Source organism: Schistocerca piceifrons, chromosome 5 (genome assembly GCF_021461385.2).
Source record: "Schistocerca piceifrons isolate TAMUIC-IGC-003096 chromosome 5, iqSchPice1.1, whole genome shotgun sequence".
NCBI lineage: Eukaryota > Metazoa > Arthropoda > Insecta > Orthoptera > Acrididae > Schistocerca > Schistocerca piceifrons.
The window spans coordinates 425,329,339-425,355,741 of record NC_060142.1 but is presented as its reverse complement, the minus strand read 5'-3'; the positions used below and the strand labels follow the sequence as shown (position 1 = coordinate 425,355,741).

Here is a 26,403-nt window from a genome sequence, read left to right as displayed (position 1 = left end):
AGCGTAAGTTAGTTTAAGTTAGATTAAGTAGTGTGTTAGCCTAGGGACCGATGACCTCAGCAGTCTGATCGCATAGGAACTTACCACAAATTTCCAATTTTTCAAATAACATAACAGTTATAATTTTTTTTAATCGGATGATTCTTGCTGATATTCCCTATATAACGCACACGTTTTAAGTGCAGTCCAACAATAATTTGGATTAAATGGTGTCGTGGCAATCCCAGCAACTAGGTACACATAGATCTACCGTTGACTAATGGGAAAATCACACGTTTAAAAACATTAAGTGCACAGTTGCAATTTTCATACAAATTGTCCACTAGGTTCTGATGAACTGGTGCGCCTTAAAAGTCGATAAAGGAAGTACGCTGAAGAGAAAATGTTTACATGAAACGGAGTCGCAACCTACAGGCACCGCGAGCGGCAGCGGTGGCGCCAGGACCCCGTGGAAGGCGTCAGGCGGTCGCACGGTGGTTGACGGTCGCCCGCGGCGACAGCGGCCTTATGAGGCGGCCGTGTTTGTTGAGCCAACAAGTTTACAATAATAAACAGCGCCGCGCTGTCACCGCGCGCCCGCGCTATACATAGCCACGCCACAATATTATGCCGGCCCGTAAACACCGCTGGCACTTGTTTATTACGCGCCCTCCTCGTCTGCCCGGGGCTAGGAGAGCACCCTTCAATAACTGGTGACAGGGACAGCGACAGGCTCACGGAGCGACAACAACACTTTACAGCGCCGTCGCCTGCTGCTTTGCCGGCAGTTCTCATGTACACACCCCATCGTGCTACCGAGTATAGGAAAAACTTGGCGGGGTCCCATATAAATTAACTTACAACATAGCTAGCGGCTTTGATGTTTAGACAGTGGCCAGGGATTGTTTTGTACAGTGTGTTCGTAACGATGCTTATTTGAGATACATCGTACATGCATTACATAGGGCGACACTGGTTCGCGACGGCTAGCTAGACAAAATCGGTAGATCTTCAACTGCTTTAAGTTAGCGTAAAGTATCACCTTATCGTGCGTATATCAACTACATCACCACCTCTACCTCAGGGATTAGGCCAAAGCTCCACACTTGTGTCCATTTTCTACGTGATCTCTCTCCATTTATCTCCCTAACTGAATGAAAATACGCTACTTATGTAAGTGATCTGCCAACATACATTCGCTTCAAATTATCTTTACGAATTTATATTTCCGATGCATTTTTATCATTTAGAGAGTACCAGTAAACCCTTATCCTCGATTCCTTAAAGAACCGAACTCTTATAATAAAATTGCGTATCTGCAGAAATATGTTGCGTACAATGATGTAATTTTACAGGTACCTTCATTGATATGTGATGACACCGTCTGCAAAATGCATTGCAAATGAGTTAGTAATAAAGTAGTAATAAAGTAAAATGTCATGCCTTAGCTGCAGTTTTGCTGTACGAAGGGCGAAAATGTAGTAAACGATAAATTTTCTCTCTTTCATCATTTTGTGGAGGTGATAGGGAGAAAAAGTTTCGTGAAGGTTCGAAATTATGTGAAAAGTTTGTTGTAAATCGCTAAGGCTCTCATTTTCAAATACTGGTTTAATGTAGTCTGCGTAATTTGTGCTCGTGAGTTCAGACTTACATACAGTTTCTAACTGTAATATCTGGCTTACTGCGTTAAAACTAACCGGAAGGACGACGGTTCAATCCCGCGTCCGGCCTTCCTGATTTAGGTTTTCCGTGATTTCCCTATATCACTTCAGGCAAATGCCGGGATGGTTCCTTTGAAAGGGCACGGCCGATTTCCTTCCCCATCCTTCCCTAACCCGAGCTTGTGCTCCGTCTCTAATGACCTCGTTGTCGATGGAACGTTAAACACTAATCTCCTCCTCCTCCTTAAAACTAACGTAAAATAACAGGCATAATGAGTGGGTTATGAGAGCCTTATAAATTATTAAATTTGGTTAATAACCGTATGATATACTGAAAATGAAATTTTGTTGGCTCTAGAAGTCGTTAGATAGGCAACCTGCAACTGCGTTTCTATCTCGAGTTCTCCGTAGTGATGCAGATGTTTGCAGCTTTTGTCAGAGATTTGCTCTGGTCGCTTGATTAGAAGAGTACAATTATTCACTTTAAACACGAACTAAAATTTTAGCGGCTTGCATATTTGCTATTTCTTTTTTAGAAATAATTCAACTCTGACATCGGTAGTACGTTGCAGGCGCTGCGACTGTCCTATAGAATTTTAGTTACATTTAGTTTATAGTCGTATTCTTTAGCGTTAGGCGTATTGCGCCACATATGTTCATCTGGAATTTTTATTTTTGTGTTTCATAATTTCGCTAATAGCTTGTGCTACTGCCTAAACAACGGAAGTGTGATTTCCTTACAACTAGCATTTTCCTTTCATTATTTGTTGGAGGTCATCTCGTGATAATTTGCAAACATCCAGTTGTTACTGCATCTGCTCCGATTAATTATGATATTCAGTCTTATCTGAGGATTCCATTCGTAGAGAATTCCGTCAGTATAAAAATGGCTCTGAGCTCTATGGGACTTAACATCTGTGGTCATCAGTCCCCTAGAACTTAGAACTATTTAAACCTAACTAACCTAAGGGCATCACACACATCCATGCCCGAGGCAGGATTCGAAACTGCGACCGTAGCAGTCACGCGGTTCCAGACTGAAGCGCCTAGAACCGCACGGCTACACAGGCCGTCATTATAAACGCCAAATGATGGTAGAAAGGATACAACTCTGCTTCAGACATTGGTAAGTGCCTTGGAATAGTTTGCGTCGAATATATTTTTATAAAAACGCAAACTTGAAGGCTTCTGTCAGAGCCCATGAAGTGCTTCGGAAATCATCTTACTTTAATTGTACCATACAGTGTAAAATTTGGAGGTTGTTCAAAGTCATTTCTTACTATTTTGCTATAAAATACAGGCGGCCACTGGTGTTTTAATTGCATTTCGTTTGACTTCGTATTCCATTTGTTTTTGCACCCGTACTGCACAAAATGTTCAAATGTGTGTGAAATCTTACGGGACTTAACTGCTAAGGTCATCAGTCCCTAAGCTTACACACTACTTAACCTAAATTATCCTAAGGACAAACACACACACACCCATGCCTGAGGGAAGACTCGAACCTCCGCCGGGACCAGCCGCACGGTCCATGACTGCAGCGCCTTAGACCGCTAGACATGAAAGTGTTTTATTCACTCACGGTACCTGCTGTTCATAACAGTTATGCAACTTTACTCTTCGTCCTCAAACTTGCATTCAGTATTGTTCACTTCTGTCCCGGATTTGGTTTCCCGCAGTGCGTTAAGGGACATGCACAGCTGTACGGATAGGTTTCCTGACGAAAATTTTGCCGATAGGCACCTCGTTTGTAGGTTCACGTAATGCAGTGGAATAGTGGCACGTCGACACAATGTTATTATACTTTTGTGCTCAGTATTCATGATGATGCTGATGTCTCTGCTCTGATTGATGCTATGCTCTTTCATCGAATAACATTCTTCGAGAATATCGTCAGTATGAACGTCAAATGATGTAGCAACAGGAATACAATCTTTCTTCATATCTAGTCTAGTTTCTAGTGGATGAAAATGGTGTGCGTCGAGTTTACATTTATAAAGATACAAGCATTAAGGTTTCTGACAGAAGCCGTCAAACGCTTCGGAGGATCCTCGTATTTTCATTATGCACTCTATAGCTGGCCATTACAGCAACGCCTGTTCCTCAAACGCGTATTGTAGCACATAATTATGTGGTAAGTGCCTGTGCATTAAAATTTATATGAGTTGGCACTTGGCAGCTAGTGGGTTGGACTGCTACCACCGGCATTGTATCATTAGGAAATTGGCGCTGTCTGCTCTGCTACTGTGTTGCACAAAGCATAGTGCCTATCAGTTCAGGACGTGCGAATCTCGCCTGTTTCGAGAAGAACGTTAACTCCGGCCCGAAAGATTAATAACAGATTTATTCATCCTTAGAGACAATAAAGAGATCTTTACCATACGTGACTTTCAGAGAGCGTCAGACTAATCGTATACCGATATGCCATCACCTGTGGTTTGAAATTACATTTCCACTTAGTTGAGAGTCCAACAGTACGGAAAAAAATGTGTGAAGGTCGCCTCAGTGTTCCTACTAACGCTAGTCAATGGGGCACTATTCGCGCAGAGTCATGTGGTATGTTGATGCTTCATTTTTAAGACTGGTGTGCACTCACTTGTCATTTGCACAGTTGCTTTCTCGAGGCAGTCAGTCCGGGCGAGACTAGGCGGTACGCGGTTGCTCATGGCATTTTCGTTGCAGGTCCTAATTTAATTTCTGCACAACGTTAGATTCACTGCAGTGGTTAAGTGTATCAGAAGAGGTGGACACGCAGCCCACTCCACTATAACAGATGGTCAAGACACCTGGGGTATTGAGAAGTTTGAGTCAGTGGCAGACTCTGTTCTGGAGCTTCGGCAGATCGTAGAAACTTCCGTACAAAACCGGCGCAATAGGCATAACTTCAAGTGGTAACAATAAATAAACAACTCATTATGAAACTGTACTTTCTGTACTGAAATCCTTTTGCCACTGACGTTTCATATATACATTACTATTTACTGAATAGAATTTTCGGAAGTTTAACAAATGAAATGAAATTTAAGTGACGAACATTGGTGGAGATGGCCGATCTCCGACGAAAATGTGTCCTGCGCGGATAAGTGAGACACTGTTAGCTGTGGTCATTAAGCAGTCTACGTCGGTGCTCGGTGGTAACGCGTAACTCGTTATCGAACGAAGAAGATACTATTTTGTAGTTGAACTTTAAATAAGTGTTTAGCCCGCGCGACGGTTGATGCGTCAATAATGTACAGTGAGCTAAGCGTGAGTGATTCTGTGCCCGATATTATGATTAGACGTCGCGACCGTGGCACTGACTTAAAGATTTTAGTAGCTCTCATGTGGCACTGATTACACCACATCGCCAAATATTTGGGCTGCTTTGAAAATCCACCTTATGCAAACTCATTTTTCTTTTTTTTTATTCACTCAGACCTGTTACGACACCTTTGTGTCATATTCTGTTGGTCAAATTTTGTGAAAAGTATAGAAGTAGTTTATAATCATCGCTCTATGCTGTAAAACACAACAGAAAACGGTACAAAATCGATCTATAAAAACGCAGTTTCACTAGCAGTATAATTTTTTGCTGAGCAGTTGACACCAACCGAACAAAATGCACACGTTATAATTTTTAGGCTTACAATATATCACCCATTATAAACTTTATATTATACTTTACAGAAATAAAATTTGATACACAGAAGGTGACACAGAGGCGTGGGAACACGTCTGGAGGAATAAAAAGAAATTAATATGGTTTGTACAAGGCGAATTTTCACAACAACGCAAATTTTAAATCCGAAGCACGGAAAAACGCCAAAAGGTGGTTCAAACCTTAGTAAGATGATTCTCGCCAGACTTGTTTCCTTACTCCATCCAATTGGACAAATAAATATGGTGCCATCAGTTTTTCTTAAATCTGAAGCTTTGAGTATTATTATAGTGGCAATCGTAGCGCTCCTATTGACCACACTTTTGTACTTTCCTGGTATAAATATCTATATTAGCAACCGTACCCTACATACAGCCGGTCGAAGTGGCCGCGCGGTTAAAGGCGCTGCAGTCTGGAACCGCAAGACCGCTACGGTCGCAGGTTCGAATCCTGCCTCGGGCATGGATGTTTGTGATGTCCTTAGGTTAGTTAGGTTTAACTAGTTCTAAGTTCTAGGGGACTAATGACCTCAGCAGTTGAGTCCCATAGTGCTCAGAGCCATTTGAACCATTTGAACCTACATACAGGAACTGCAATGGATACAATGAGACATCTTCAGGCGAAGTGAGATAAGCCGGCGCCTCTTCCAATGATTACAGAACCATCCAGTACAGAAAATTATGATTTACGATACTGCCGTGCCTGTGTTGTTCTGAATTAGGATGCTCAGTCTCTTTGAACATGCATGCAAGCACTGCGGTGACTACAGCTGTTATGAAATACACTAAATGTATTTGCAGTTGCGAATATGGACAACCATCAGCTGTAGAATGGGATGACAATGAAAATTTGTGTCGGACCGCAGGATTTCCCGCTAATCTCGAACGGTCGCCTCACCATTTGGCTATCCGTGCACGACTGACAACCAGACACAAACTTCAATATGTCGTCAACCATGCGTCTGCAACCCGTACTCCTATATTCATTACGTACATTCCCGTACAGGTGAGAGATTTTACTTCAAAGTCACTTACCCTTTCTTGGCGGATAAATACATGTGAGCATGTCAAAAATGGTTCAAATGGCTCTAAGCACTATGCGACTTAACTTCTGAGGTCATCAGTCGATTAGAACTTAGAACTAATTAAACCGAACTAACCTAAGGACATCACACACATCCATGCCCGAGGCAGGATTCGAACCTGCGACCGTAGCGGTCGCCCGGGTCCAGACTGTAGCGCCTAGAACCGCACGGCCACTCCGGCCGGCTGTGAGCATGTCCAACGGAACTTTGCAATATCGTATTTATCCATCAACATCGGGCAAGCCACTTTCAAGCAAAATGTCTCACCTGTACGCGAATATACCGGGTGATCAAAAAGTCAGTATAACTTTACAAACTGAATAAATCACAGAATAATGTAGATAGGGTGGTACAAATTGACACACATGCTTGGAATGACATGGGGTTTTATTAGAACCAAAAAAATACAAACGTTCAAAAATGTCCGACAGATGGCGCTTCATCTGATCAGAATACCAATAATTAGCATAACAAAGTAAGACAAAGCAAAGATGATGTTCTTTACAGGAAATGCTCAATATGTCCATCATCATTCCTCAACAATAGCTGTAGTCGTGGAATAATGTTGTGAACAGCACTGTAAAGCATGTCTGGAGGCATTGGCGTCGGATGTTGTCTTTCAGCATCCCTAGAGATGTCGGTCGATCACCATACACTTGCGACTTCAGGTAACCCCAAAGCCAATAATCGCACAGACTGAGGTCTGGGGACCCGGGAGGCCAAGCATGAAGAAAGTGGCGGCTGAGCACACGATCATCACCAAACGACGCGCGCAAGAGATCTTTCACGCGTCTAGCAATATGGGGTGGAGCGCCATCCTGCATAAAAATCGTACGTTCCAGCAGGTGTTTATCAGCCAGGCTGGGGATGATGCGATTCTGTAACATATCGGCGTACCTCTCACCCAACACGGCAGCAGTTTTGCTGTTCAGCGCCATCTGTCAGACATTTTGTTAACTTTGTTTTTTTTTTTTTGTTCTAATAAGCCCCATGTCATTCCCATCATGTGTGTCAATTTTTACTTCTATCTACATTATTCCTTGGTTTATTAAGTTTTGAAATTTATACTGACTTTTTGATCACCCTGTACATAATGAGTGTACAAGTACAGGTTGAAGACGCATGCTTGACGACATACTGAAATGTGAGTGTGGCCCTGAGCCGAGCACGGATAGCCAAATTGTTGGCGACCGTTCGGGATAAGCGGGAAACCCGTGTTCGAGGCCAGGCCCGGAACAAATTTTCATTGTCGACATTCCATTCTGCAGCTGATGTTTGTCCATATTATTAACAACTGCGAATACATTCCATGTATTGTGATTACTGTCGCAGTTTATTCAGCTTCACGTGGGAGTTAATGGATTCAGATTCAGTTGTGGCAGGATGAATCAATTATCTTTGCAATCGTAGCACACGAGTGGGCAGTCGCTGTGTGTTGAGGCACACTTACCTGACTTACCAGGTGCTGGAACGGCGGCGCGGAGGGGTCCAGGCGGTCGAGGTCTGTGTGCAGCGCGAAGTCGGAGAGCGCCTTCCAGGGCGGCTGGTAGGATTGCACCTCGATGGGGTTCATGCCGAGCGGCGACTCGTGGCGCACGGGGCTGGACGCCACCATGGGGATGCCCTGCATGGCGCCGTAGCCCAGCTTGCGGCCGTCCTGCGCAAACACAGCTGCCTCAGGCGCTGTCAGCTCCCCGTGGCCGGCTCCCCAGCAGAACTATGTCGGCGTGGGACAGACCGTCACTCCAGGCTACACTCGCACACACATCTACAAAACAAGCGGCGCTAGCAAAACACAGTTTCATCTCCTCCACCGTCACCCACACATGTTTTTGTTGTACCAGCATTAATGCTTACATTTCTGGAAGAGGTTATTAATGTTAACACGACTGCGCAGGTTGTCCGAAAATTAACTACGGAAAGTACAGGGTTATTCGTAAGTACCTCTGTAGTTTCAGTAGACGACTGCACGTAAGCTGAGAGATATACAGCAAGTATATCGTATCAGTGGTTGCAGCACCTCACCAAGTCTGTAACTCATTTTACAGATGTTCAATATGGACACCAGTTGTGACGTGGCAAACGTTAATACGTCCATGCAAATTCAATGAAGTCGCTGCTGCTGACCTGGAAGGTGGAACGGCAGCAGCTCGCTTTGGAAATCTAATCACTGGGTTACTCATTTGCAGGCACGAACTAATTGGATGTCACAGTACAGAGCGGATGATTGGTTTACTAGTTCTGACACGCCTGCCCTAGTGATGCACTCTGCAACTACTTCCCGGCACATATTACGAATAGAAACTTGGTGAAGGACTCTGTCTACTGCCATGTGACATTTTTCTGTATCTCTTACAGTTGTCGCACAGTCGTTTTCTGAAACTCGGAGGTAACAAGCAGTTAAATTTAAGTGCAGCCACTTACAGAGGTCCAGTGTGGACTGTAATTACAGTATGGCAGCGAAACTTGGTAGACTTTCTAATGCATTAATGTGAAACTAATTTACGCTGGAAAAGAGTTGGGTTGGGTTGTTTTGGGGAAGGAGGCCAGACAGCGAAGTCATCGGTCTCATCGGATTAGGGAAGGACGGGGAAGGAAGTTGGCTGTGCCCTTTGAAAGGAACCATCCCGGCATTTGCCTGGAGCGATTTAGGGAAATCACGGAAAACCTAAATCAGGATGGCCCGACGCGGGATTGAACCGTCGTCCTCCCGAATGCGAGTCCAGTGTTTAACCACTGCGCCACCTCGCTCGGTGGAAAAGAGTAGTTCCTATTTTGGGCACCAGGTGAAAATCTGGGGCTGTGTTTTCAATGAAGATGTATAGAAATGTATCCATATGTAATCGATTAGGAACAGTCAGAAAAGGTGAAGCAAATGAGAAAGGCACAACTTTGTTTTTGTTATTATTAACCGCCGCTTACATAATTTGTTCAATATGAGCACCGGAGACGGCGATGAGGTGCTATAATGCACCAGATTTGCACACAGTGGCCAAATTTTGAACTATTTTTTTTCCATCATAAATCAGTTCCTCGCAACACTGTATATACAAAGTTTCGCAGAAATACGAAAATTCAGCTCACGCTGGACCTCTCTGTGTAGATGCCCATGAACCACCTGATACTTACACAGTCTCATATTACTGTAATTTCAGTGACGAACTGTCACTCTCTGAACCCTAAGCTGTGCGATAATTGGTACATATTGCGAAAATCGACTTAACATGAAAAATGTTAACGTAATAGTGGAAAAACAGAAAGAATTCCATTACTCAGGAAGGAAGACTGCGCAGGATGGCTGAAGCAAGTAATATATTGGAAGTAGGTTGCCACAGCCGAAGTATGTTTCCTTCAATAAGAGAGCTCTTACAAAGACAGATAAAGTACGAAATGAAATGCTAATAAGAATACGTGACGGTGAGACTATACAGAACACCAATCGTTGCCAGAATAAGAGACAGATTAATGGGACATTTGCCAGTAGTAACGTGTCTGTAGAAGGAACATTACAGATGAAAACTGATAGTGGACAATGACTAGAATATGCAAAAGCATTCAGACACACCCATGTAATGCGAAACTGACCACCAGATGTCCCGACGTGCGGACCCACCAGTGCGAAAGGAGGCGGGGAATATTGTATTACCGTAGAGAAGAACATGCAGCAGAATGTGCTCCAGGAGAGCTCAGTGGCTTTGAACGTCGGCTAGTCATTCTGTATTACCTGCGTGGCAAGTTCATAACGGACATTTCCACTCATCTAAAGCTGCCCAGGTCGACTGTTAGTGACGTGGTTCTGAAGTGGAAAAGCGAAGGACAACCGCAACTAAACCAAGTCGAGGAGACCTCATGTTCTGGCGGACAGGGACGGCCGAACATTACAGATAGTGGTGGTAAAAAATTGCATATAATCGATTGGAAGGTGTCACTGGTGAGTTCCAAAGTGTCACCAGCAGTCCAGCTAGTACAATGGTTGTGCGTGGGGAATGGGACACAGTGGTCGGGCAGCTCCTGACAAGCAACACATTTCTGCAGTCGACATTAAGCAGCGCTTGAGGTGGTGAAAGCAGCGACGCCACTGGACGGATGACTGGACGAGAGGGTTCAAATGGCTCTGAGCCCTAAGGGACTTAACTTCTGAGGTCATCAGTCCCCTAGAACTTAAAACTAGTTAAACCTAACTAACCTAAGGACATCACACACATCCATGCCCGAGGCAGGATTCGAACCTGCGACCGTAGCGGACGCGCGGTTCCAGACTGCAGCGCCTAGAACCGCTCGTCCACTCCGGCCGGCACTTGACAAGGCAGAAGGAAGAAAGGATGTCCACTGAGAACATGGAAGGGATGTTTCTATGAGACAATGAAGGCGCGTGGTATCTCTAAAGGAGACTAGCAGAGTAGAACGAGGTGCGCAATGGACGTGAGACGCGGCCATAGCCGTAAATTACGCTCAAGATATGATGTTGGTGATTTAGGAAAACCACAGGAACAATTAATCTGCGTCGTACATCCGCACGGGGGACTGAACTGCCGCCCACCCGAATGCGAGCTTGGTCCTCCTACGTAGCTGTGCGTTCACCGCTGCCGAATACCAAGCGAAGGAGCCCGGGTTCGATTCTCAGTCCGTTCACAGATTTTCTCCGCTCGGGGATTGGGTGGTGTTTTTACATTCGTATCAACAAAAAAAAAAAAAAAAAAAAAAAAAAGGGGGGGGGGGAGCGAAAGGCTATTTAGAATTTGTACAGAAACCAGATGGCAGTTATAAGAGTCGAGGGGTATAAAAGGGAAGCAGTGGTTGGGAAGGGAGCGAGACAGGGTTGTAGCCTATCCCTGATGTTATTCAATCTGTATATTGAGCAAGCAGAGAAGGAAACAAAAGAAAAATTCGGAGCAGGAATTAAAATCCATGGAGAAGAAATAAAAACTTTGAGGTTCGCCGATGAGATTGTAATTCTGTCAGAGACTGCAAAGGACTTGGAAGAGCAGTTGAACCGAATGGATATTGTCTTGAAGGGAGGATATAAGATGAACATCAACAAAAGCAAAACGAGGATAATGGAATGTAGTCGAATTAAGTCGGGTGATGCTGAGGGAATTAGATTAGGAAATCGGATACTTAAAGTAGTAAAGGAGTTTTGCTATTTGGGGAGCAAAATAACTGATGATGGTCGAAGTAGAGAAGATATAAAATGTAGACTGGTAATGGCAAGGAAAGCCTTTGTGAAGAAGAGAAATTTGTAAACATCGAGTATAGATTTAAGTGTCAGGAAGTCGTTTCTGAAAGTATTTGTATGGAGTGTAGCCATGTATGGAAGTGAAACATGGACGATAAATAGTTTAGACAAGAAGAGAATAGAAGCTTTCGAAATGTTGTGCTACAGAAGAATGCTGAAGATTAGATGGGTACATCACTTAACCAATGAGGAGGTATTGAACAGGATTGGGGAGAAGAGAAGTTTGTGGCACAACTTGACTAGAAGAAGGGATCGGTTGGTAGGACACGTTCTGAGGCATCAAGGGATCACCAATTTAGTATTGGAGGGCAGCGTGGAGGGTAAAAATCGTGAGGGAGACCAAGAGATGAATACACCAAGCAGATTCAGAAGGATGTAGGTTGGAGTAAGTACTGGGAGATGATGAAGGTTGCACAGGATAGAGTAATAAAGTAGCATGGAGAGCTGCATCAAACCAGTCTCAGGACTGAAGACCACAACAACAATATCAACAAAACTGACATTCCATTACTGAATGGTGGATTCGGCACGTTCGGAAAGCCGATAAATTGGAAAACAAATGGGAGCCTGGCGCGGCCTACTGCGCCAACTCGCTCCGTCTGTTTGGAAGAGCCCTTGTGGCGAACGCGTGGCGCGTATCTCCGCAAAATGAGCAGCTCCCCGGACCGCTGACAAGCTGCCGGGGCCCGTGTCATCACCATATAGGTAGGTGGGGCCCACAAAAAGCCCGTGGGAACGTGGACACGGCCGGGCGGGGCGCAGCTGCCGGCGGAAGCAGCTGCGGCGGACGCGTTCACGGAGACAGCCGACGCACCGCAGCCTACCCCACGTCTGTCGCGTGCTCGCCGCGCCACTTAGGGACGCATTCATACTTTGGTGTTAATGTGCGTGGCCATGCAGCCACCAGAACCGGCTGAAGAGTCGGCCATCTGACAGGCAGATGGCGTTCAGGTCAATCAGATTTTGATTTTTTCACGGTGGTGCACACACTGACGAGTCGAAACATAATGACCACAACGCTCATTCATAGTTGACGGTGGTTTGTAAGAAGGTAGGGTAATTCCTTCATTTTTAACTACCTCCACCCCCGCCCTCCCTAAGAACATCAGCCCTGACATTTATCCTTCTTATCAGATCGAACTCATTTTTCACTATCCTTTCTCACAATATGATTATCTCCTATCCTATTCAATCCTTTTCTTTGCTCTCCATGAACATGATATGGCCATCATCCTGCTTATTCTACCCCAATTGATCCCCTACCACGCGCATCCTCGCATACCAGTCGTCCAATTCCATTAACACTTTGCCGTCCGCACGGCTCGTACAAATTGATTCGCTTGGCGCCGGCAACGCTAATTCGGATTTCTTGGCTTGTCTGCGGCCGTTCTTGACATTATCAGGAGATTATAAATTGTTACGTGTTACTAACCTCATCGTTAGTTTTCATAAGTTCTCTACCCTCTCCACTACTTTCATGAAATTTCGAAGCTATACATACGTAAATCAATATAAAATGTTTGATTCAAATATTTAAAGTTTTTGGAAAAATAATCAATTACGAATTGCACTTTGAAAAGCCGATCGGCATTATCCGGTTTATTTTGCTGTGGTAAAAATGTAAAAATGATAATATTTGTCTGAATCGGTTGCGGGACATCGTTCTGCAAAATATCGGTGTGTCTATCAAAGGATTCATTGACCAATAACTATCGATCCTTCCTTACAGTTCCCATAAGGATAGCAAGCCCAAACCATTTTCTAAGTTCGGATCCCGTAACGTTGACAAATTTGGCATTGTTTAAATCCAGTTTTCTTCTTTTGCAATTTTGATTGCAGTGCTTGTTGTTTTCGTTGCTAATATATTCAAGTAGATCGTTCCCAATATGTATTTCGACAATATCCTCGACGCTCTGTGAATCTTTGGGAAATATGTTTGGACCCAGAGATCCTTCAAATTTATTACTGCTCCTCGGTAAATCAAAGTCTGACCACTGTGCACTGTCCCCTTCGTCTGATTCATCCGAATCAGTTGGCAACCGTATCGTTCGCCGAACTCTTCTTGGACGTATTTCACGTCTTCCGACGATTCTGTTTCACTTTCATTTTTTCGATATCCGATGTCTTCTCCCCAATCGGCCAAGACGTCCGGAACGCCAGACAAGACACCCGCGCATTCGCCGTAAATAATCGTATCGTCTCTTTCGTCTGCCATGATGAAAGGGCACAAGTAGTTATAAAACAAAAAACTTGTTGACGTGTGTAACTTATTGTTACATAAACAAAACACCAAAGAGTGCGACAGACACTAAAGTGCTCTCGCCGGCCACTGGGCGATACTATGCACACGACACCACTGTGGTGTCGCCGGCAGTTGACCGCTATATCGCGCACCACACCACTGTGGTGTCGCCGGACGGCAGAGTGTTAAGATACCACTCCTCTCAGCACCACTTAACCGCCAAACTTTCAGCTTGCCTTTGCGTAATGGAAGGCCTAAAATTAACTTCTTGTAAAAAAAATGAAACACCATAAATATTTTTTACTTTATAAACGCTTTCGGTCGAAGAGCAGCATCTGAACCGCTGCCGATTATGACGAGAGACGGAATGAAATCACAATAAAGGGAAAAGATACCACATCAGCAGTTAAGAAATGAGTGGCTGAAATCTGACGTGGTCGCAATTCTCTTCAACACCTATGAGAAAAACGTCCTGAAGCGGAAACCACTGATAAACGGAGAAACACCATATATATATATATATATTATATATATATATATATATATATATATATTAAATACACTGTGGGCTTTCACGGCCGGCGTCTTCTTCGGTTAAAACTTCCCGGCCAAGAGGCCATAATCGATGTATGAAACAGCATCCTGATGTTTTATCTCCAGCTGTGGGAGACATGTTCCGAGGTAAAACGGCGCCTGCATCTACTAAAGCCCAATCGGACAGTTGGTGCTAACCGGAAACGGGAAGGGACAACCGTAACTAAACCAAAATCGGGCTGGTCAAGTGTACTGACGCACAGGAATCGTCGAATATTGCGAAGAGTGGTTTATAAGAATTTGAATGAAATCAGCAGAAGGGATGACTCGTACGTTCCCAAGTACTACCTGCAGTCCAGTTAACACAATAAGTGTGAGTAGGGAGTTAAAAAGAAGGGCGTGCAATGGTCGAGTAGCTCCTCGTAAGAAACCGCGTTACTGCAATCAATGGTAAGCGACGATTGAGACTGTGTACACAGGGGCGCCACTGGACTGTGTATGACTGAAAGCGAGTGATCTGGAGTGATGAATCACGCTATACACTGTGACCATCCCATGGAAAGGTCGGAGTTTGGCAAAATCCAGGAGAACCATAACCTTCAATGTGTGTGGTGCCAACAATGAAGCAAGGAGGAGACGTGGGACTGTTTTTCGTGATTATGGTGTGATCTCCTTATTGCTTTTAAGAAAAAGCAAAGTTTGGAAGAATATGAACACCTTTCACAGCATTCTGTACTACGTACAGCAGAGAAACAGTTCGTAGTCGGTAATTGACTGTATCAGCATGGCAATGCAACCTGTCATCAAAAAATGGCTCTAAGCACTTTGGGACTTAAGAAATGGCTGTAAGCACTATGGGACTTAACATCTGTGGTCATGAGTCCCCTAGACTTAGAAACTACTTAAACCTAACTAACCTAAGGACATCACACACATCCATGCCCGAGGCAGGATACGAACCTGCGACCGCAGCAGCCGCGTGGTTGCGGACTGAAGCGCCTAGAACCGCTCGGCCACTGGCTAGGCTTCAACCGATATGGTCACGAGCCCAGAAGAGACGCTGAAGATGATATCGCGCTGTTACCAAAAGCACCCGCGTCGGTCGTCCTCTTCCATAGCCCATTAACGCCAAATTAGGCCACACTGTCCAAACGGATGCGTTCGTCATTCGTCCCCATTCGTTTCTGAGGTTATTTCACGCAGTGTTGCTTGTCAGTACTGACAACTCTACGCAAACGTCGCTGCTCTCGGTCGTCAAATGGAGGTCTTCGACCACTGTGCCGGCCGGAGTGGCCGTGCGGTTCTAGGCGCTACAGTCTGGAACCGAGCGACCGCTACGGTCGCAGGTTCGAATCCTGCCTCAGGCATGGATGTGTGTGATGTCATTAGGTTAGTTAGGTTTAATTAGTTCTAAGTTCTGGGCGACTGATGACCTCAGAAGTTAAGTCGCACAGTTCTCAGAGCCATTTGAACCATTTTGAGCCAGCCACTGTGCTGTGTGTTGAGAGATAATGCCTGAAATATGATATTCTCAGCACAATCTTACATTGTCCATCTCGGATATTGAATTCCCTAACGATTTCCGAAACGGGATGTCCCATGCGTCACCTCAGTCTTCATCATTTACTGGCATTTTAGATACATTGATCAGGGGAGAGAGCGGCTTCGCCAAACCAACAGCAGATTCCTGTGCCCACGCGGTCGACGCCCTCTGCGCGTGGGGCTTGGCAGGCTGAGGGGAGGTAGCGGTAGCCTAGCAGCGGGGATTTGCTGCGCCGAGGTGAGCATCGCCAGCAGCAGACGCGTTAATGGCGACACGTCCGGTCCGGTCGGCACGCTACGCTGCGCCCCATTGTCGCCTGTGCTGTACCGTGCCCGGCCAGCTGCCGCAGCAGCCCGCCCTTCCCTGCCTGCGTCTGTCCGTGTCTCCGCGCGACAGCTTCAGCAACACGACTCACGTTTCCATAGCAGGCCGCATCCTTTTTTTATTCTCGCGCACGTACTCGTCAATAATCCCGGCCCACACGGTAGCTGCACTCGTGATGTTCCTTATACGTGACACCTCCGATAAGTCTCCTCCCCACCGCGTCTGAACCCCTCTCCCGAGTCGCTCCTCTAAGAGCAACACAAAGGCTCGCGCCTGCTTTGCAGAAATAATACGCGTAAACGGTCGTTACAAGGATTAATAATTCCGGAAAATGTTGCGCCATTAGCCTGTTGTAAGGGGAAATATGTGAAAATTGTGCTAGTCCCTGCGAGTTCTATTTTTATATATATATATATATATATATATATATATATATATATATATATATATATATATATAATATGTTGTTTGAGGCCCGCGCTTAGTGTCTGAGTTTTTATACAGGGTTTGGACAAAACATGCAAACACCGCGAAAAATGCATGCTTCGACATAAATTCAGATGCTAGCCAAGCCTAGAAGTTGTGCTGTTGTATTTGACCGCGGATTCTGTCAGAGACAACAAAGGACCTGGAAGAGCAGTTGAGCGGAATGGACAGTGCCTTGAAAGGAGGATATATGATGAACATCAACAAAAGCAAAACGAGGATAATGGAATGCAGTCGAATTAAGTCGGGTGATACTGAGAGAATTAGATTACGAAATGACACACTTAAAGTAGTCGATGAGTTTTTCTATTTTGGGAGCAAAATAACTAATGATGGTCGAAGTACAGAGGATATAAAATGTAGACTGGCAATGGCAAGGAAAGCGTTTCTGAAGAAGAGAAATCTTCCTGGAAGATTAAAACTGTGTGCCGGACCGAGACTCGAACTCGGGACCTTTGCCTTTCGCGGGCAAGTGCTCTACCACTGGCAGAAGTAGAGCTGAGAGGACGGGGCGTGAGTCGTGCTTGGGTAGCTCAATTGGTAGAGCACTTGCCCGCGAAAGGCAAAGGTCCCGAGTTCGAGTCTAGGTTCGGCACACAGTTTTAATCTGCCAGGAAGTTTCATATCAGCGCACACTCCGCTGCAGAGTGAAAATCTCATTCTGGAAGAGAAATCTGTTAACATCGAGCACAGATTTAAGTGTCAGGAAGTCGTTCCTGAATGTATTTGTATGGAGTGTAGCCATGTATGGAAGTGAAACAAGGACGATAAATAGTTTGGACAAGAAGAGAATAGAAGCTTTCGAAATGTGGCGCTACAGAAGAATGCTGAGGATGAGATGGGTAGATCACGTAAGTAATGAGGAGGTATTGAATAGAATGGAGGAGAAGAGAAATTTGTGGCACAACTTAACTAGAAGAAGGGATCGGTTGGTAGGACATGTTCTGAGGCATCAAGGGATCACCAATTTAGTATCGGAGGGCAGCGTGGAGGGTAAAAATCGTAGAGGGAAACCAAGAGATGAATACACTAAGCAGATTCAGAAGGATGTAGGTTGCATTAGGTACTGGGAGATGAAGAAGCTTGGACAGGATAGAGTAGCATGGAGAGCTGCATCAAACCAGTCTCAGGACTGAAGACAACAACAACAACAACAACAACTACTACTACTACTACTACTACTACTACTACTACCACCACTACCAACATTTTACCACGAAAGGCACCTGTGCGATTCCCTCAATACTTTTCAAGTGTTAGTTGTGGACAGAACAGTGTTCTGTGTAGCTGTGAATGTATTACGTCACGGTTAAGTGATACCGAACGTGAGCAAACTGTTGGTGCTCGTATCATGGGTGCTTCAGTAACCAACGTACCCGAAGTATTATTTTGGTGTTTCAAGAGGCACCATATAGAAGATTTATACTGCATCGGGGAAAAACATCATCTGCTAAATCACAACGCAGATGGAACTGCACGTTATGTGATCGTTACAGACTGTCACTAAGGAAGATTACAGCAGTAAAAGTCACTGAAGAACTGAATGTCGTACTTGCGGACCCTGTCAGCACCAAAACAACACGAAGAGAGCTTCAGAAGCAGGGAACTGCAGGGCGCGCTGGAATTCCAAAACAGTTCCTCACTGGTGAAAAATGTCTAAAAAGAAAGCGTGGCACAGAAGCCGTAAAACCTGAACTATGGAGCTAAGAACTGAAGTGATCGTAAGGCACTATTGGCTGGGAAACCCCACCTGGGGTTGTTCGCCTGTCTCGTGCAAGTGTTTCTATTTGACAACACCTCGGCTACTTTCGCTTCGATGATGCTGGAATGACGACGAGGGCAGAACAACACCCAGTCCCCGAGTGGGTGAAACCTCCGACCCAACAGGGAATCGAACCCTAGTCCCACTCACGCTAGTCAGCCACGCTGACAACTCAACTGCTTATTCATTTGGTCTGATGAACCCTGTTTCACACCGTTTACAACTTCTGGCCGTGTTTATGTTCCAGGAATGAAAAATAGCGGGGGTTCGGTAATGATTTGCGGAACCATATCGTGGTATTCCACGGGCCCCATGGGTACTCTCCATGGTCTAATTACTGCCACGTTGAATGTGATATTTTCGACTTGTCAGGTCCATCCCATGATATTATGGTGATGCTGTTTTTCAAGACGAAAGGGCTCCTCTCCGCAGAGCTCCAATCATCCACAACTGGTTTTGTAAGCACGAGCATGAACTGTCGTATCTCCCCTGGCCACCAGTCACTAGATCTCAATATTATTGAGCCTTTGTGGTCTACCTTGGAGACAACGATCAGTGATCGCTATCCACCTCCACCAACGTTAGATGAAATTGCCACTGTTTTGCGGGAAGTATGGAATAAGATTCACTTTGAAAACCGCACAGGGCCTGTATTTATCCATCATGACACGACTGGAAGCTTTTGTGAATCCCAACGGCTTTCCTGTACTGTATTAGGCATGGCAGCGTGTTGTGGTTTTGGTGTTTCCATATTTTTACCCACTCCAGTACGTAAAGGATGAACCAGAACTCTGAAAAAAAAATTCAGTGGTGGTAGTATGGACCAAAACAAGGGAAAACTGTCTGTTAAACATGGGCTCTAAAGCACATGCCTGAAGAACACTTTTTCATCTAAGCTATTGTGAAACACGTATCTTCTACTGAACATGTGGTCAAAGGTATGCATTTTAAGGTCCATGTTTACGGGTACTTTTTTCATATATTGGTCCATACTATCGCCTCTGTACTTTCGCCGGTAGAGTACTGATTCACCCTGCATATACGGACATCATTATCCTATTACGAAAGTGGGAGGGAGATTCTTAGTCTTGTCAGGATCAACTACAGCGTAGGACATTGCGGTTATTTTTCTGGAAACAATTCTTCCATAGCTATGCTGTTTCATCATTCACCACCTGTTTCAAGGCTGGAATCCCACTGTCGCGCAGTTATGTTTATTAAAGCCCGACAAGCTATAACCGTACTGCACACACCGAACTCATGACATGTAACACGCATCAGCTGTACTTTTATTACCTGCTAGGAAAAATAGTTTATGGTCCTGCTGTTTTTTTGTTAAAATGCCTCGTTTGGATGTATAATCCTTATCATCAGAGTTTGATAACTCATGTTTCCTGCTAGCTTACTATTTTCGACTGCGCGTAATGGCATATTAACTTTAAGAATTTTGATAATGTAGTCCCAAGACATGTCTTGAATTTATCACATTTTTTCACAATGGGAGCGTAATAATCCCCGAACCGATTCGTGGTATTGTTGTACGGTAGGTTCACAGCGGATAACCTTCGATTGTAGAGCTTCAATAAAGTGAATTGAGCACAGAAGGACTGAACAGCTCGTATACGATACTGCAGTGCCTGTGATATCCTGAATTAAGATGCAAAGTTCCTTTCGACATGCATGCATGCCCAAAGGAACGTGCTACTGCGACGACTACAGCCATTAGGAAAAGCAATGAGTGTATTCGCAGTTGGTGCATTTGAACAACCATCAGTTGTACAATGGAATGACGAGAATAAAAATTCGTGCCGGGTCGGGAATCGAAACCGGACTGCGGGTGGAGAAGATCGGGAGAACGTGACGAGCGTGGCTTTTAATATTTGACTATTACAAGCCTTGATACACCGAAAATGATGGCTCATGACAACAGGTTGTCCTTGTTAGTTGTCCATACTCTACCCTCTCTGTATGTTTACAGAATGGTCGAGTGTCTATAAGCTGAGACTCGAACCGCAGAAGACGTACCGAAGCCAGTAACAAAATCTACCACACAGCGCCTCGGTCATTCGTGATTACGGGTCTTACATTTTTAGTGAACCGAAAGGAAACGTTGGGGACACTGTTTTTGAACGTTCATGGTATGAGCAATATAACGGAATAGTTAAGTGACTCGGAAGAAGGAATCCTATAAAATCGTGGCTCTTTCAGTTTGTCCACCAGTTGCCGAAATCGCTCTATGTGAAGGTAATCACAATGTGTTCATCAAGACCAGTGGCTTTCTTGCGCCAGAAGAAGCTGAATAATTGATCCGTACGTACAGTTTTCGCTACGAAGTGGCATTTAATTTTGAAAATAAAACAAAATGCGTGTATGTGTGTTTTTGTAAAATAGTTGACAACAACTAACATAGAAGAGGAACCTAAAATACTGTTCGTAGCTTCCCATACTATTCGTAATGACACGTACCTAACTAAAAACGAAATGCGTGCCGATACAACAGGCATTGGCCACGTCTTCCTATGAACTAACCTTATGGTTCAAGGTGTGCGGTACTACCTTACCTCCACTATTAGCAGAGGAACGTGCACTTTATTAGACCGTGACGCTGCAACTTCGTGCCTTAACGTAATTGCATCCTGCAATTTCCTTTTGTTCGCTTTTTCTCCCGCACAGTGCATATCACAGTGACTGGACCGCATCCTGGTCAATGTTACCAGACGATATATATGCACTTGAGACTGTCACTGCTTCGGATTTTAGCGCTTATTCACCAATAAACCTGGAAGCTTCACGTATCACTTACCGTGTATCATGCGCTGTAATAATAAATTTAATGCACTTCTGCTGCTAATTTATTTAGATTTTATTAAAACGACTCTTTATTTCACTCAGCGTGGTCGCCTAAGTTGTACTCACTGTTACAAATTGAATACATTTCTATATTTACACTGCCAATACTATATGCCTTCGAAGAGAATCATGTGTGTATATGTTCCTACCCACCCAGAAACGACAAACAGCTGCTCTATTATCATTGAACTGACACTTATTTTATCCACTGCAGTGGACCCCACGCATGATCGGGGATCGCGTCCCAATAAGACACAGAGATTTGATCCGTTACAACATCCCACGAATGCGCACATCCCGATGCACAATAAAAGTTTGTTCTAGAATGACAACGTTTGAGAGAACTGCGCGGGCATAACCACCAAAATTAACGGAGTCGCTAAATAAAACAACTATGTCACTGATGTCCAAGGCTGTGATACTGGATATCAACACGATATCGACCTTTTCCGTAATTGGTAAACGGTCCATTTTAACGCAGGTAATGCATCAAGAAGCAAATACCGTCCGCACTGGCGGAATGTTACGTGATACCACGTACTTATACGTTTGTGACTATTTCTTTACGTACTACACGGATATTTAATAAAAATGGGAGTTCCTATTTAAAAAACGCTGTTGATATCTGTTTGACCTATGGCAGCGCCATCTAGCGGGCCAACCATAGCGCCATCTGGTTTCCCCCTTCAAGCTAGACGAGTTTCGTTGTTTGTAGTTTTTTCGTTTGACGCTTATTTCGTGAGATACTTGGCCCGGTTACGGTCAATGGACCACCCTGTAATGTCCCCTAAAGAGGACCACGCTTTGACTACCCTGCACCAGAAGAATAGTCTAAAGCACGGCGAAGTTGCGTGTGGCTTGAGGACAAGTAAAAGGGTTAGATTCTTCTTTGTGCAAGACGAAACGGAGGTTTACTCTTTATTGTAATGTTGAGCTAATGCAGGGGTAACTCCCCCCCCCCCCCCCCCCCGTCCCCACTCCTCGCTTTTGTAGGGTATTGTCACCGATGTAATTTTTTCGGTGAAGTCGTGAGTGGCTGCGAAAGCCAGGAATGGAGAGCTCCTCTCGTAAACGGATGGAAGAAACTTGAGTGCGATGAAATTTTCTGCTGTTACGCCAAGAATTTGGCGTACCCCAGATGTCGTCTCCCAAGGTGGCTGCCTCGTTCTTCGATACGACAGAACTCTTCTTTCTGAGCGCCGCGTTTCAGACTCGCGCGCGACGCAGCACGCGTGTCTGGGAACGTTCGCCGCCAGGCAGGTTTCTCGTGGCGAACCAGCTCGCCCGGCGCGGAAGATGGGCGTTTCGCATCGACCGCGCCGCGAGTCCCGAGGACAATGGCCCACCGGCGGAGACAAAAGGAGCATGGCAGGAGGGCAGCTGGAGTAGCAGAGGCGCGCCGCGGTGTGCGGTTCTGCTCTGTTCTGCCCTGTCCCGTCCCGTCCCGTCCCGTCGTGGTGTTGACCGTCACCCGAGCCGCGCCGCGCGGCGCGCCTGCTAGCTGGGACCGGCGCGCCGCCTGTGTACTCAGCCGACACGCCGTGCCACGCCACGTTCTGCGCGGAACCGACCGCCGAACAGCGGCGTCCGATTACCGCTGGCTGCTGGCTGCCGGCTGCCGGCGCAGGGACCCAAATTTTCACACACGCCTCCTGCGTTCCCAAAGCTCCGCCCGCGTTGGGAGGCACTACTCTCCACCGCCTTGATCCCAAGACAAAGCAACTCGCTGCTGGTTTACTAGCTCACGTAGAAGTCCTTTTCGTATAGGCGCATGCGCAGGAATTTGGAAGTGTTAGCCGGCCGCAGTGGCCAAGCGGTTCTAGGGGCTTCAGTCCGGAACCGCGCGACTGCTACGGTCGCAGGTTCGAATCCTGCCTCGGGCATGGATGTGTGTGGTGTCCTTAGGTTAGTTAGTTTTAAGTAGTTCTAAGTTCTAGGGGACTGATGACGTCAGGTGTTAAGTCCCATAGTGCTCAGAGCCATTTGAAGCAGTTTTCAGAAGTGTTATTTCAGGCGCGTCGGTTATCACTGTATGTTCTAAAACATCCCTTTGGTATCACATCCATTGTCAGGTTATACACTTAGACGACTTAAATTCAAGGTCATTCCCTCCTTCCACCCGGCTTAGGGAACTACCGGGAACTGATCAAGTTCACCCAGGGGAATCTCCCACACAGCTTAGGCAACTGTGCGATAGTAGTCACGTGACATAAAACTGGAGGGGAAACCTCTCCCTCTATGCCAATAGGAGCACAATTGTCTGTAGCTTGTGTGTGTGTGTGTGTGTGTGTGTGTGTGTGTGTGTGTGCGTGTGTGTGTGTTGACATACTCACGCTTTTTTGAGAGTTATCTCTACTTCTCATAGCCTGAAGGTGTTGGCACCCCTACAGCTTGCAATGTATGGGCTACAGCCCCTCAGCCTGTGCACAAAATCTGGAAGATTCGCCAGCCGCAAACAACATGTAATATCATATGGCTGAAGAGCATTCATGTGATACCTAATAACGTTTTTCTGGGGAAATAAAATTTCTGGGTGTGGTCTTGGTTCGTTGGGGTGGGGGGAGCACTAAAACAATATTTTTAATTCTGGGAGAGAGGAAATTGACTTTCCGCGAGCAAGTCATTTCTCTCCCGAAAGCGTGTATGGTGTAGGGTGTAAGTACAAATACATACGAATTTATATGATACTTTATATTTTTGGGCCACAGTTATGTAACAATTTTGAATGGTATTTGCTCATTTCACTGTACAAACTTCTTTATCTTGTATTACCATCATGATTTCGCCCTTGAGCCTTTATTAAGAACGACAATGTTGGTTATGATTAGACTTCGTTGTACCCGACATTGTCGTGCTTGATACTGGCTTAAGGCCGAAATAATAATAGTAATATGAAATATAAAAGTTTGTACAGTCAAATGCTGGAAATATCATTCAAATAGATTTGTGTGCTTCTAGAGAGTGGGATTTAATGACGCATTTTGTCATATTGTGCGACATAACAAATTTCATGTTGGATGACATAATGGCAGATAAACCGGAAAGGTAGGTCTCTTCTTTTGCATTCCTAACTCTGTCTAGGACATATTCGCCTTTTTATGCTATGATAGCATTTTTTATTCTGGGTAAGTAATGTTTATACTTCCCGTCGTTCCAAAAAAAATTTCGAGACTGGTTTAATAAAGAATAGTGAAGATGGTGACCTTGCAGGGATTGGAAGCTCCTCTTGATTTTGTTTTCATATTTACGATTTAATTTTTTTTAAACTCCGCCTTATGCCAAACAGAATTGATTTCTTTTTATTCACCAGGACATGTATTGACATCTATGTGTCATCGTCTGTGGATCAATTTTACACTACTGGCCATTAAAATTGCTACACCAAGAAGAAATGCAGATGATAAACGGTTATTCATTGGACAAATATATTATACTAGAGCCGGCCATAGTGGCCGTGCGGTTCTAGGCGCTGCAGTCCGGAACCGCAGGACTGCTACGGTCGCAGGTTCGGATCCTGCCTCGGACATGGATGTGTGTGATGTCCTTAGGTTAGTTAGGTTTAAGTAGTTCAAAGTTCTAGGGGACGGATGACCACAGATGTTAAGTCCCATAGTGCTCAGAGCCATTTGAACCATTTATTATACTAGAACTGACTTATGATTAGATTTTGACGCAATTTGGGTGCATAGATCCTGAGAAATCAGTACCCAGAACTACCACCTCTGGCCGTAATAACGGCCCTGATACGCCTGGACATTGAGTCAAACAGAGCTTGAATGGCGTGTACAGGTACAGCTGCCCATGCAGCTTCAACACGATACCACAGTTCATCAAGAGTAGTGACTGGCGTATTGTGATGAGCCAGTTGCTCGGCCACCATTGGTGAGAGATCTGGAGAATGTGCTGGCCAGGGCAGCAGTCGAACATTTTCTGCATCCAGAAAGGCCCGTACAGGACCTGCAACAAGCTGTCGTGCAGTATCCTTCTGAAATTTAGGGTTTCGCATGGATCGAATGAAAGGTAGAGCCAAGGGTCGTAACACATCTGAAACGTAACGTCCACTGTTCAAAGTGCCGTCAATGCGAACAATAGGTGACCGAGACGTGTAACCAATGGCATCCCACACCATCACTCCGGGTGATACGCCAGTATGGCGATGAAGAATAAACGCTTACAATGTGCGTTCACCGCGATGTCGCCAAACACGGATGCGACCATCATGATGCTGTAAACAGAACCTGGATTCATCCGAAAAAATGACGTTTTGCCATTCGTGCACCCAGGTTCGTCGTTGCGTACACCATCGCAGGAGCTCCTGTCTGTGATGTAGCGTCAAGGGTAACCGCAGCCATGGTCTCCGAACTGATAGTCCATGCTGCTGCAAACGTCGTCGAACTGTTCGTGCAGATGGTTGTTGTCTTGCAAATGTCCCCATCTGTTGACTCAGGGATCGAGACGTGGATGCACGATCTGTTACAGCCATGCGGATAAGATGCCAGTCATCTCGACTGCTAGTGATACGAGGCCGTTATGATCCAGCACGGGGTTCAGTATTACCCTCCTGAACCCACCGATTCCATATTCTGCTAACAGTCATTGGATCACGACCAACGCGAGCAGCAATGTCGCGATAGAATAAACCGCCATCGCGATAGGCTACAATCCGACCTTTATCAAAGTCGGAAACGTGATGGTACGCATTTCTCCTCCTTACACGAGGCATCACAACAACGTTTCACCGGGCAACGCCGTTCAACTTCTGTTTGTGTATGAGAAATCGATTGGAAACGTGCTCATGTCAGCACGTTGTAGGTGTCGCCACCGGCGCCAACCTTGTGTGAGTGCTCTGAAAAGCTAATCATTTGCATATCACAGAATCTTCTTCCTGTCGGTTAAAATTCGTGTCTGTGGCAAGTCATCTTCGTGGTGTAGCAATTTTAATGGCCAGTAGCGTATTTATGTGAAATATAGTGCGAAGTTCATGGTCGTCTCTCTATTTTAGACCTAAAAATTGTAACATGTACATTTTGTTTCGTTTGTTTCAATTAGTCACCAGAAAATTATA

General features: G+C 45.2%; 1 protein-coding gene across 1 annotated transcript in view; it reads right to left on the bottom strand.

Moving 5' to 3' along the window:
- Positions 1-26,403, bottom strand: part of LOC124798674 (insulin gene enhancer protein isl-1) — a 460,304-nt gene that overhangs the window by 22,076 nt on the left and 411,825 nt on the right. The window contains exon 6 of the mRNA XM_047262173.1: positions 7,812-8,018. Coding sequence (XP_047118129.1) covers positions 7,812-8,018 — 207 coding nt within the window. The remainder of the gene's footprint in view (positions 1-7,811; positions 8,019-26,403) is intronic.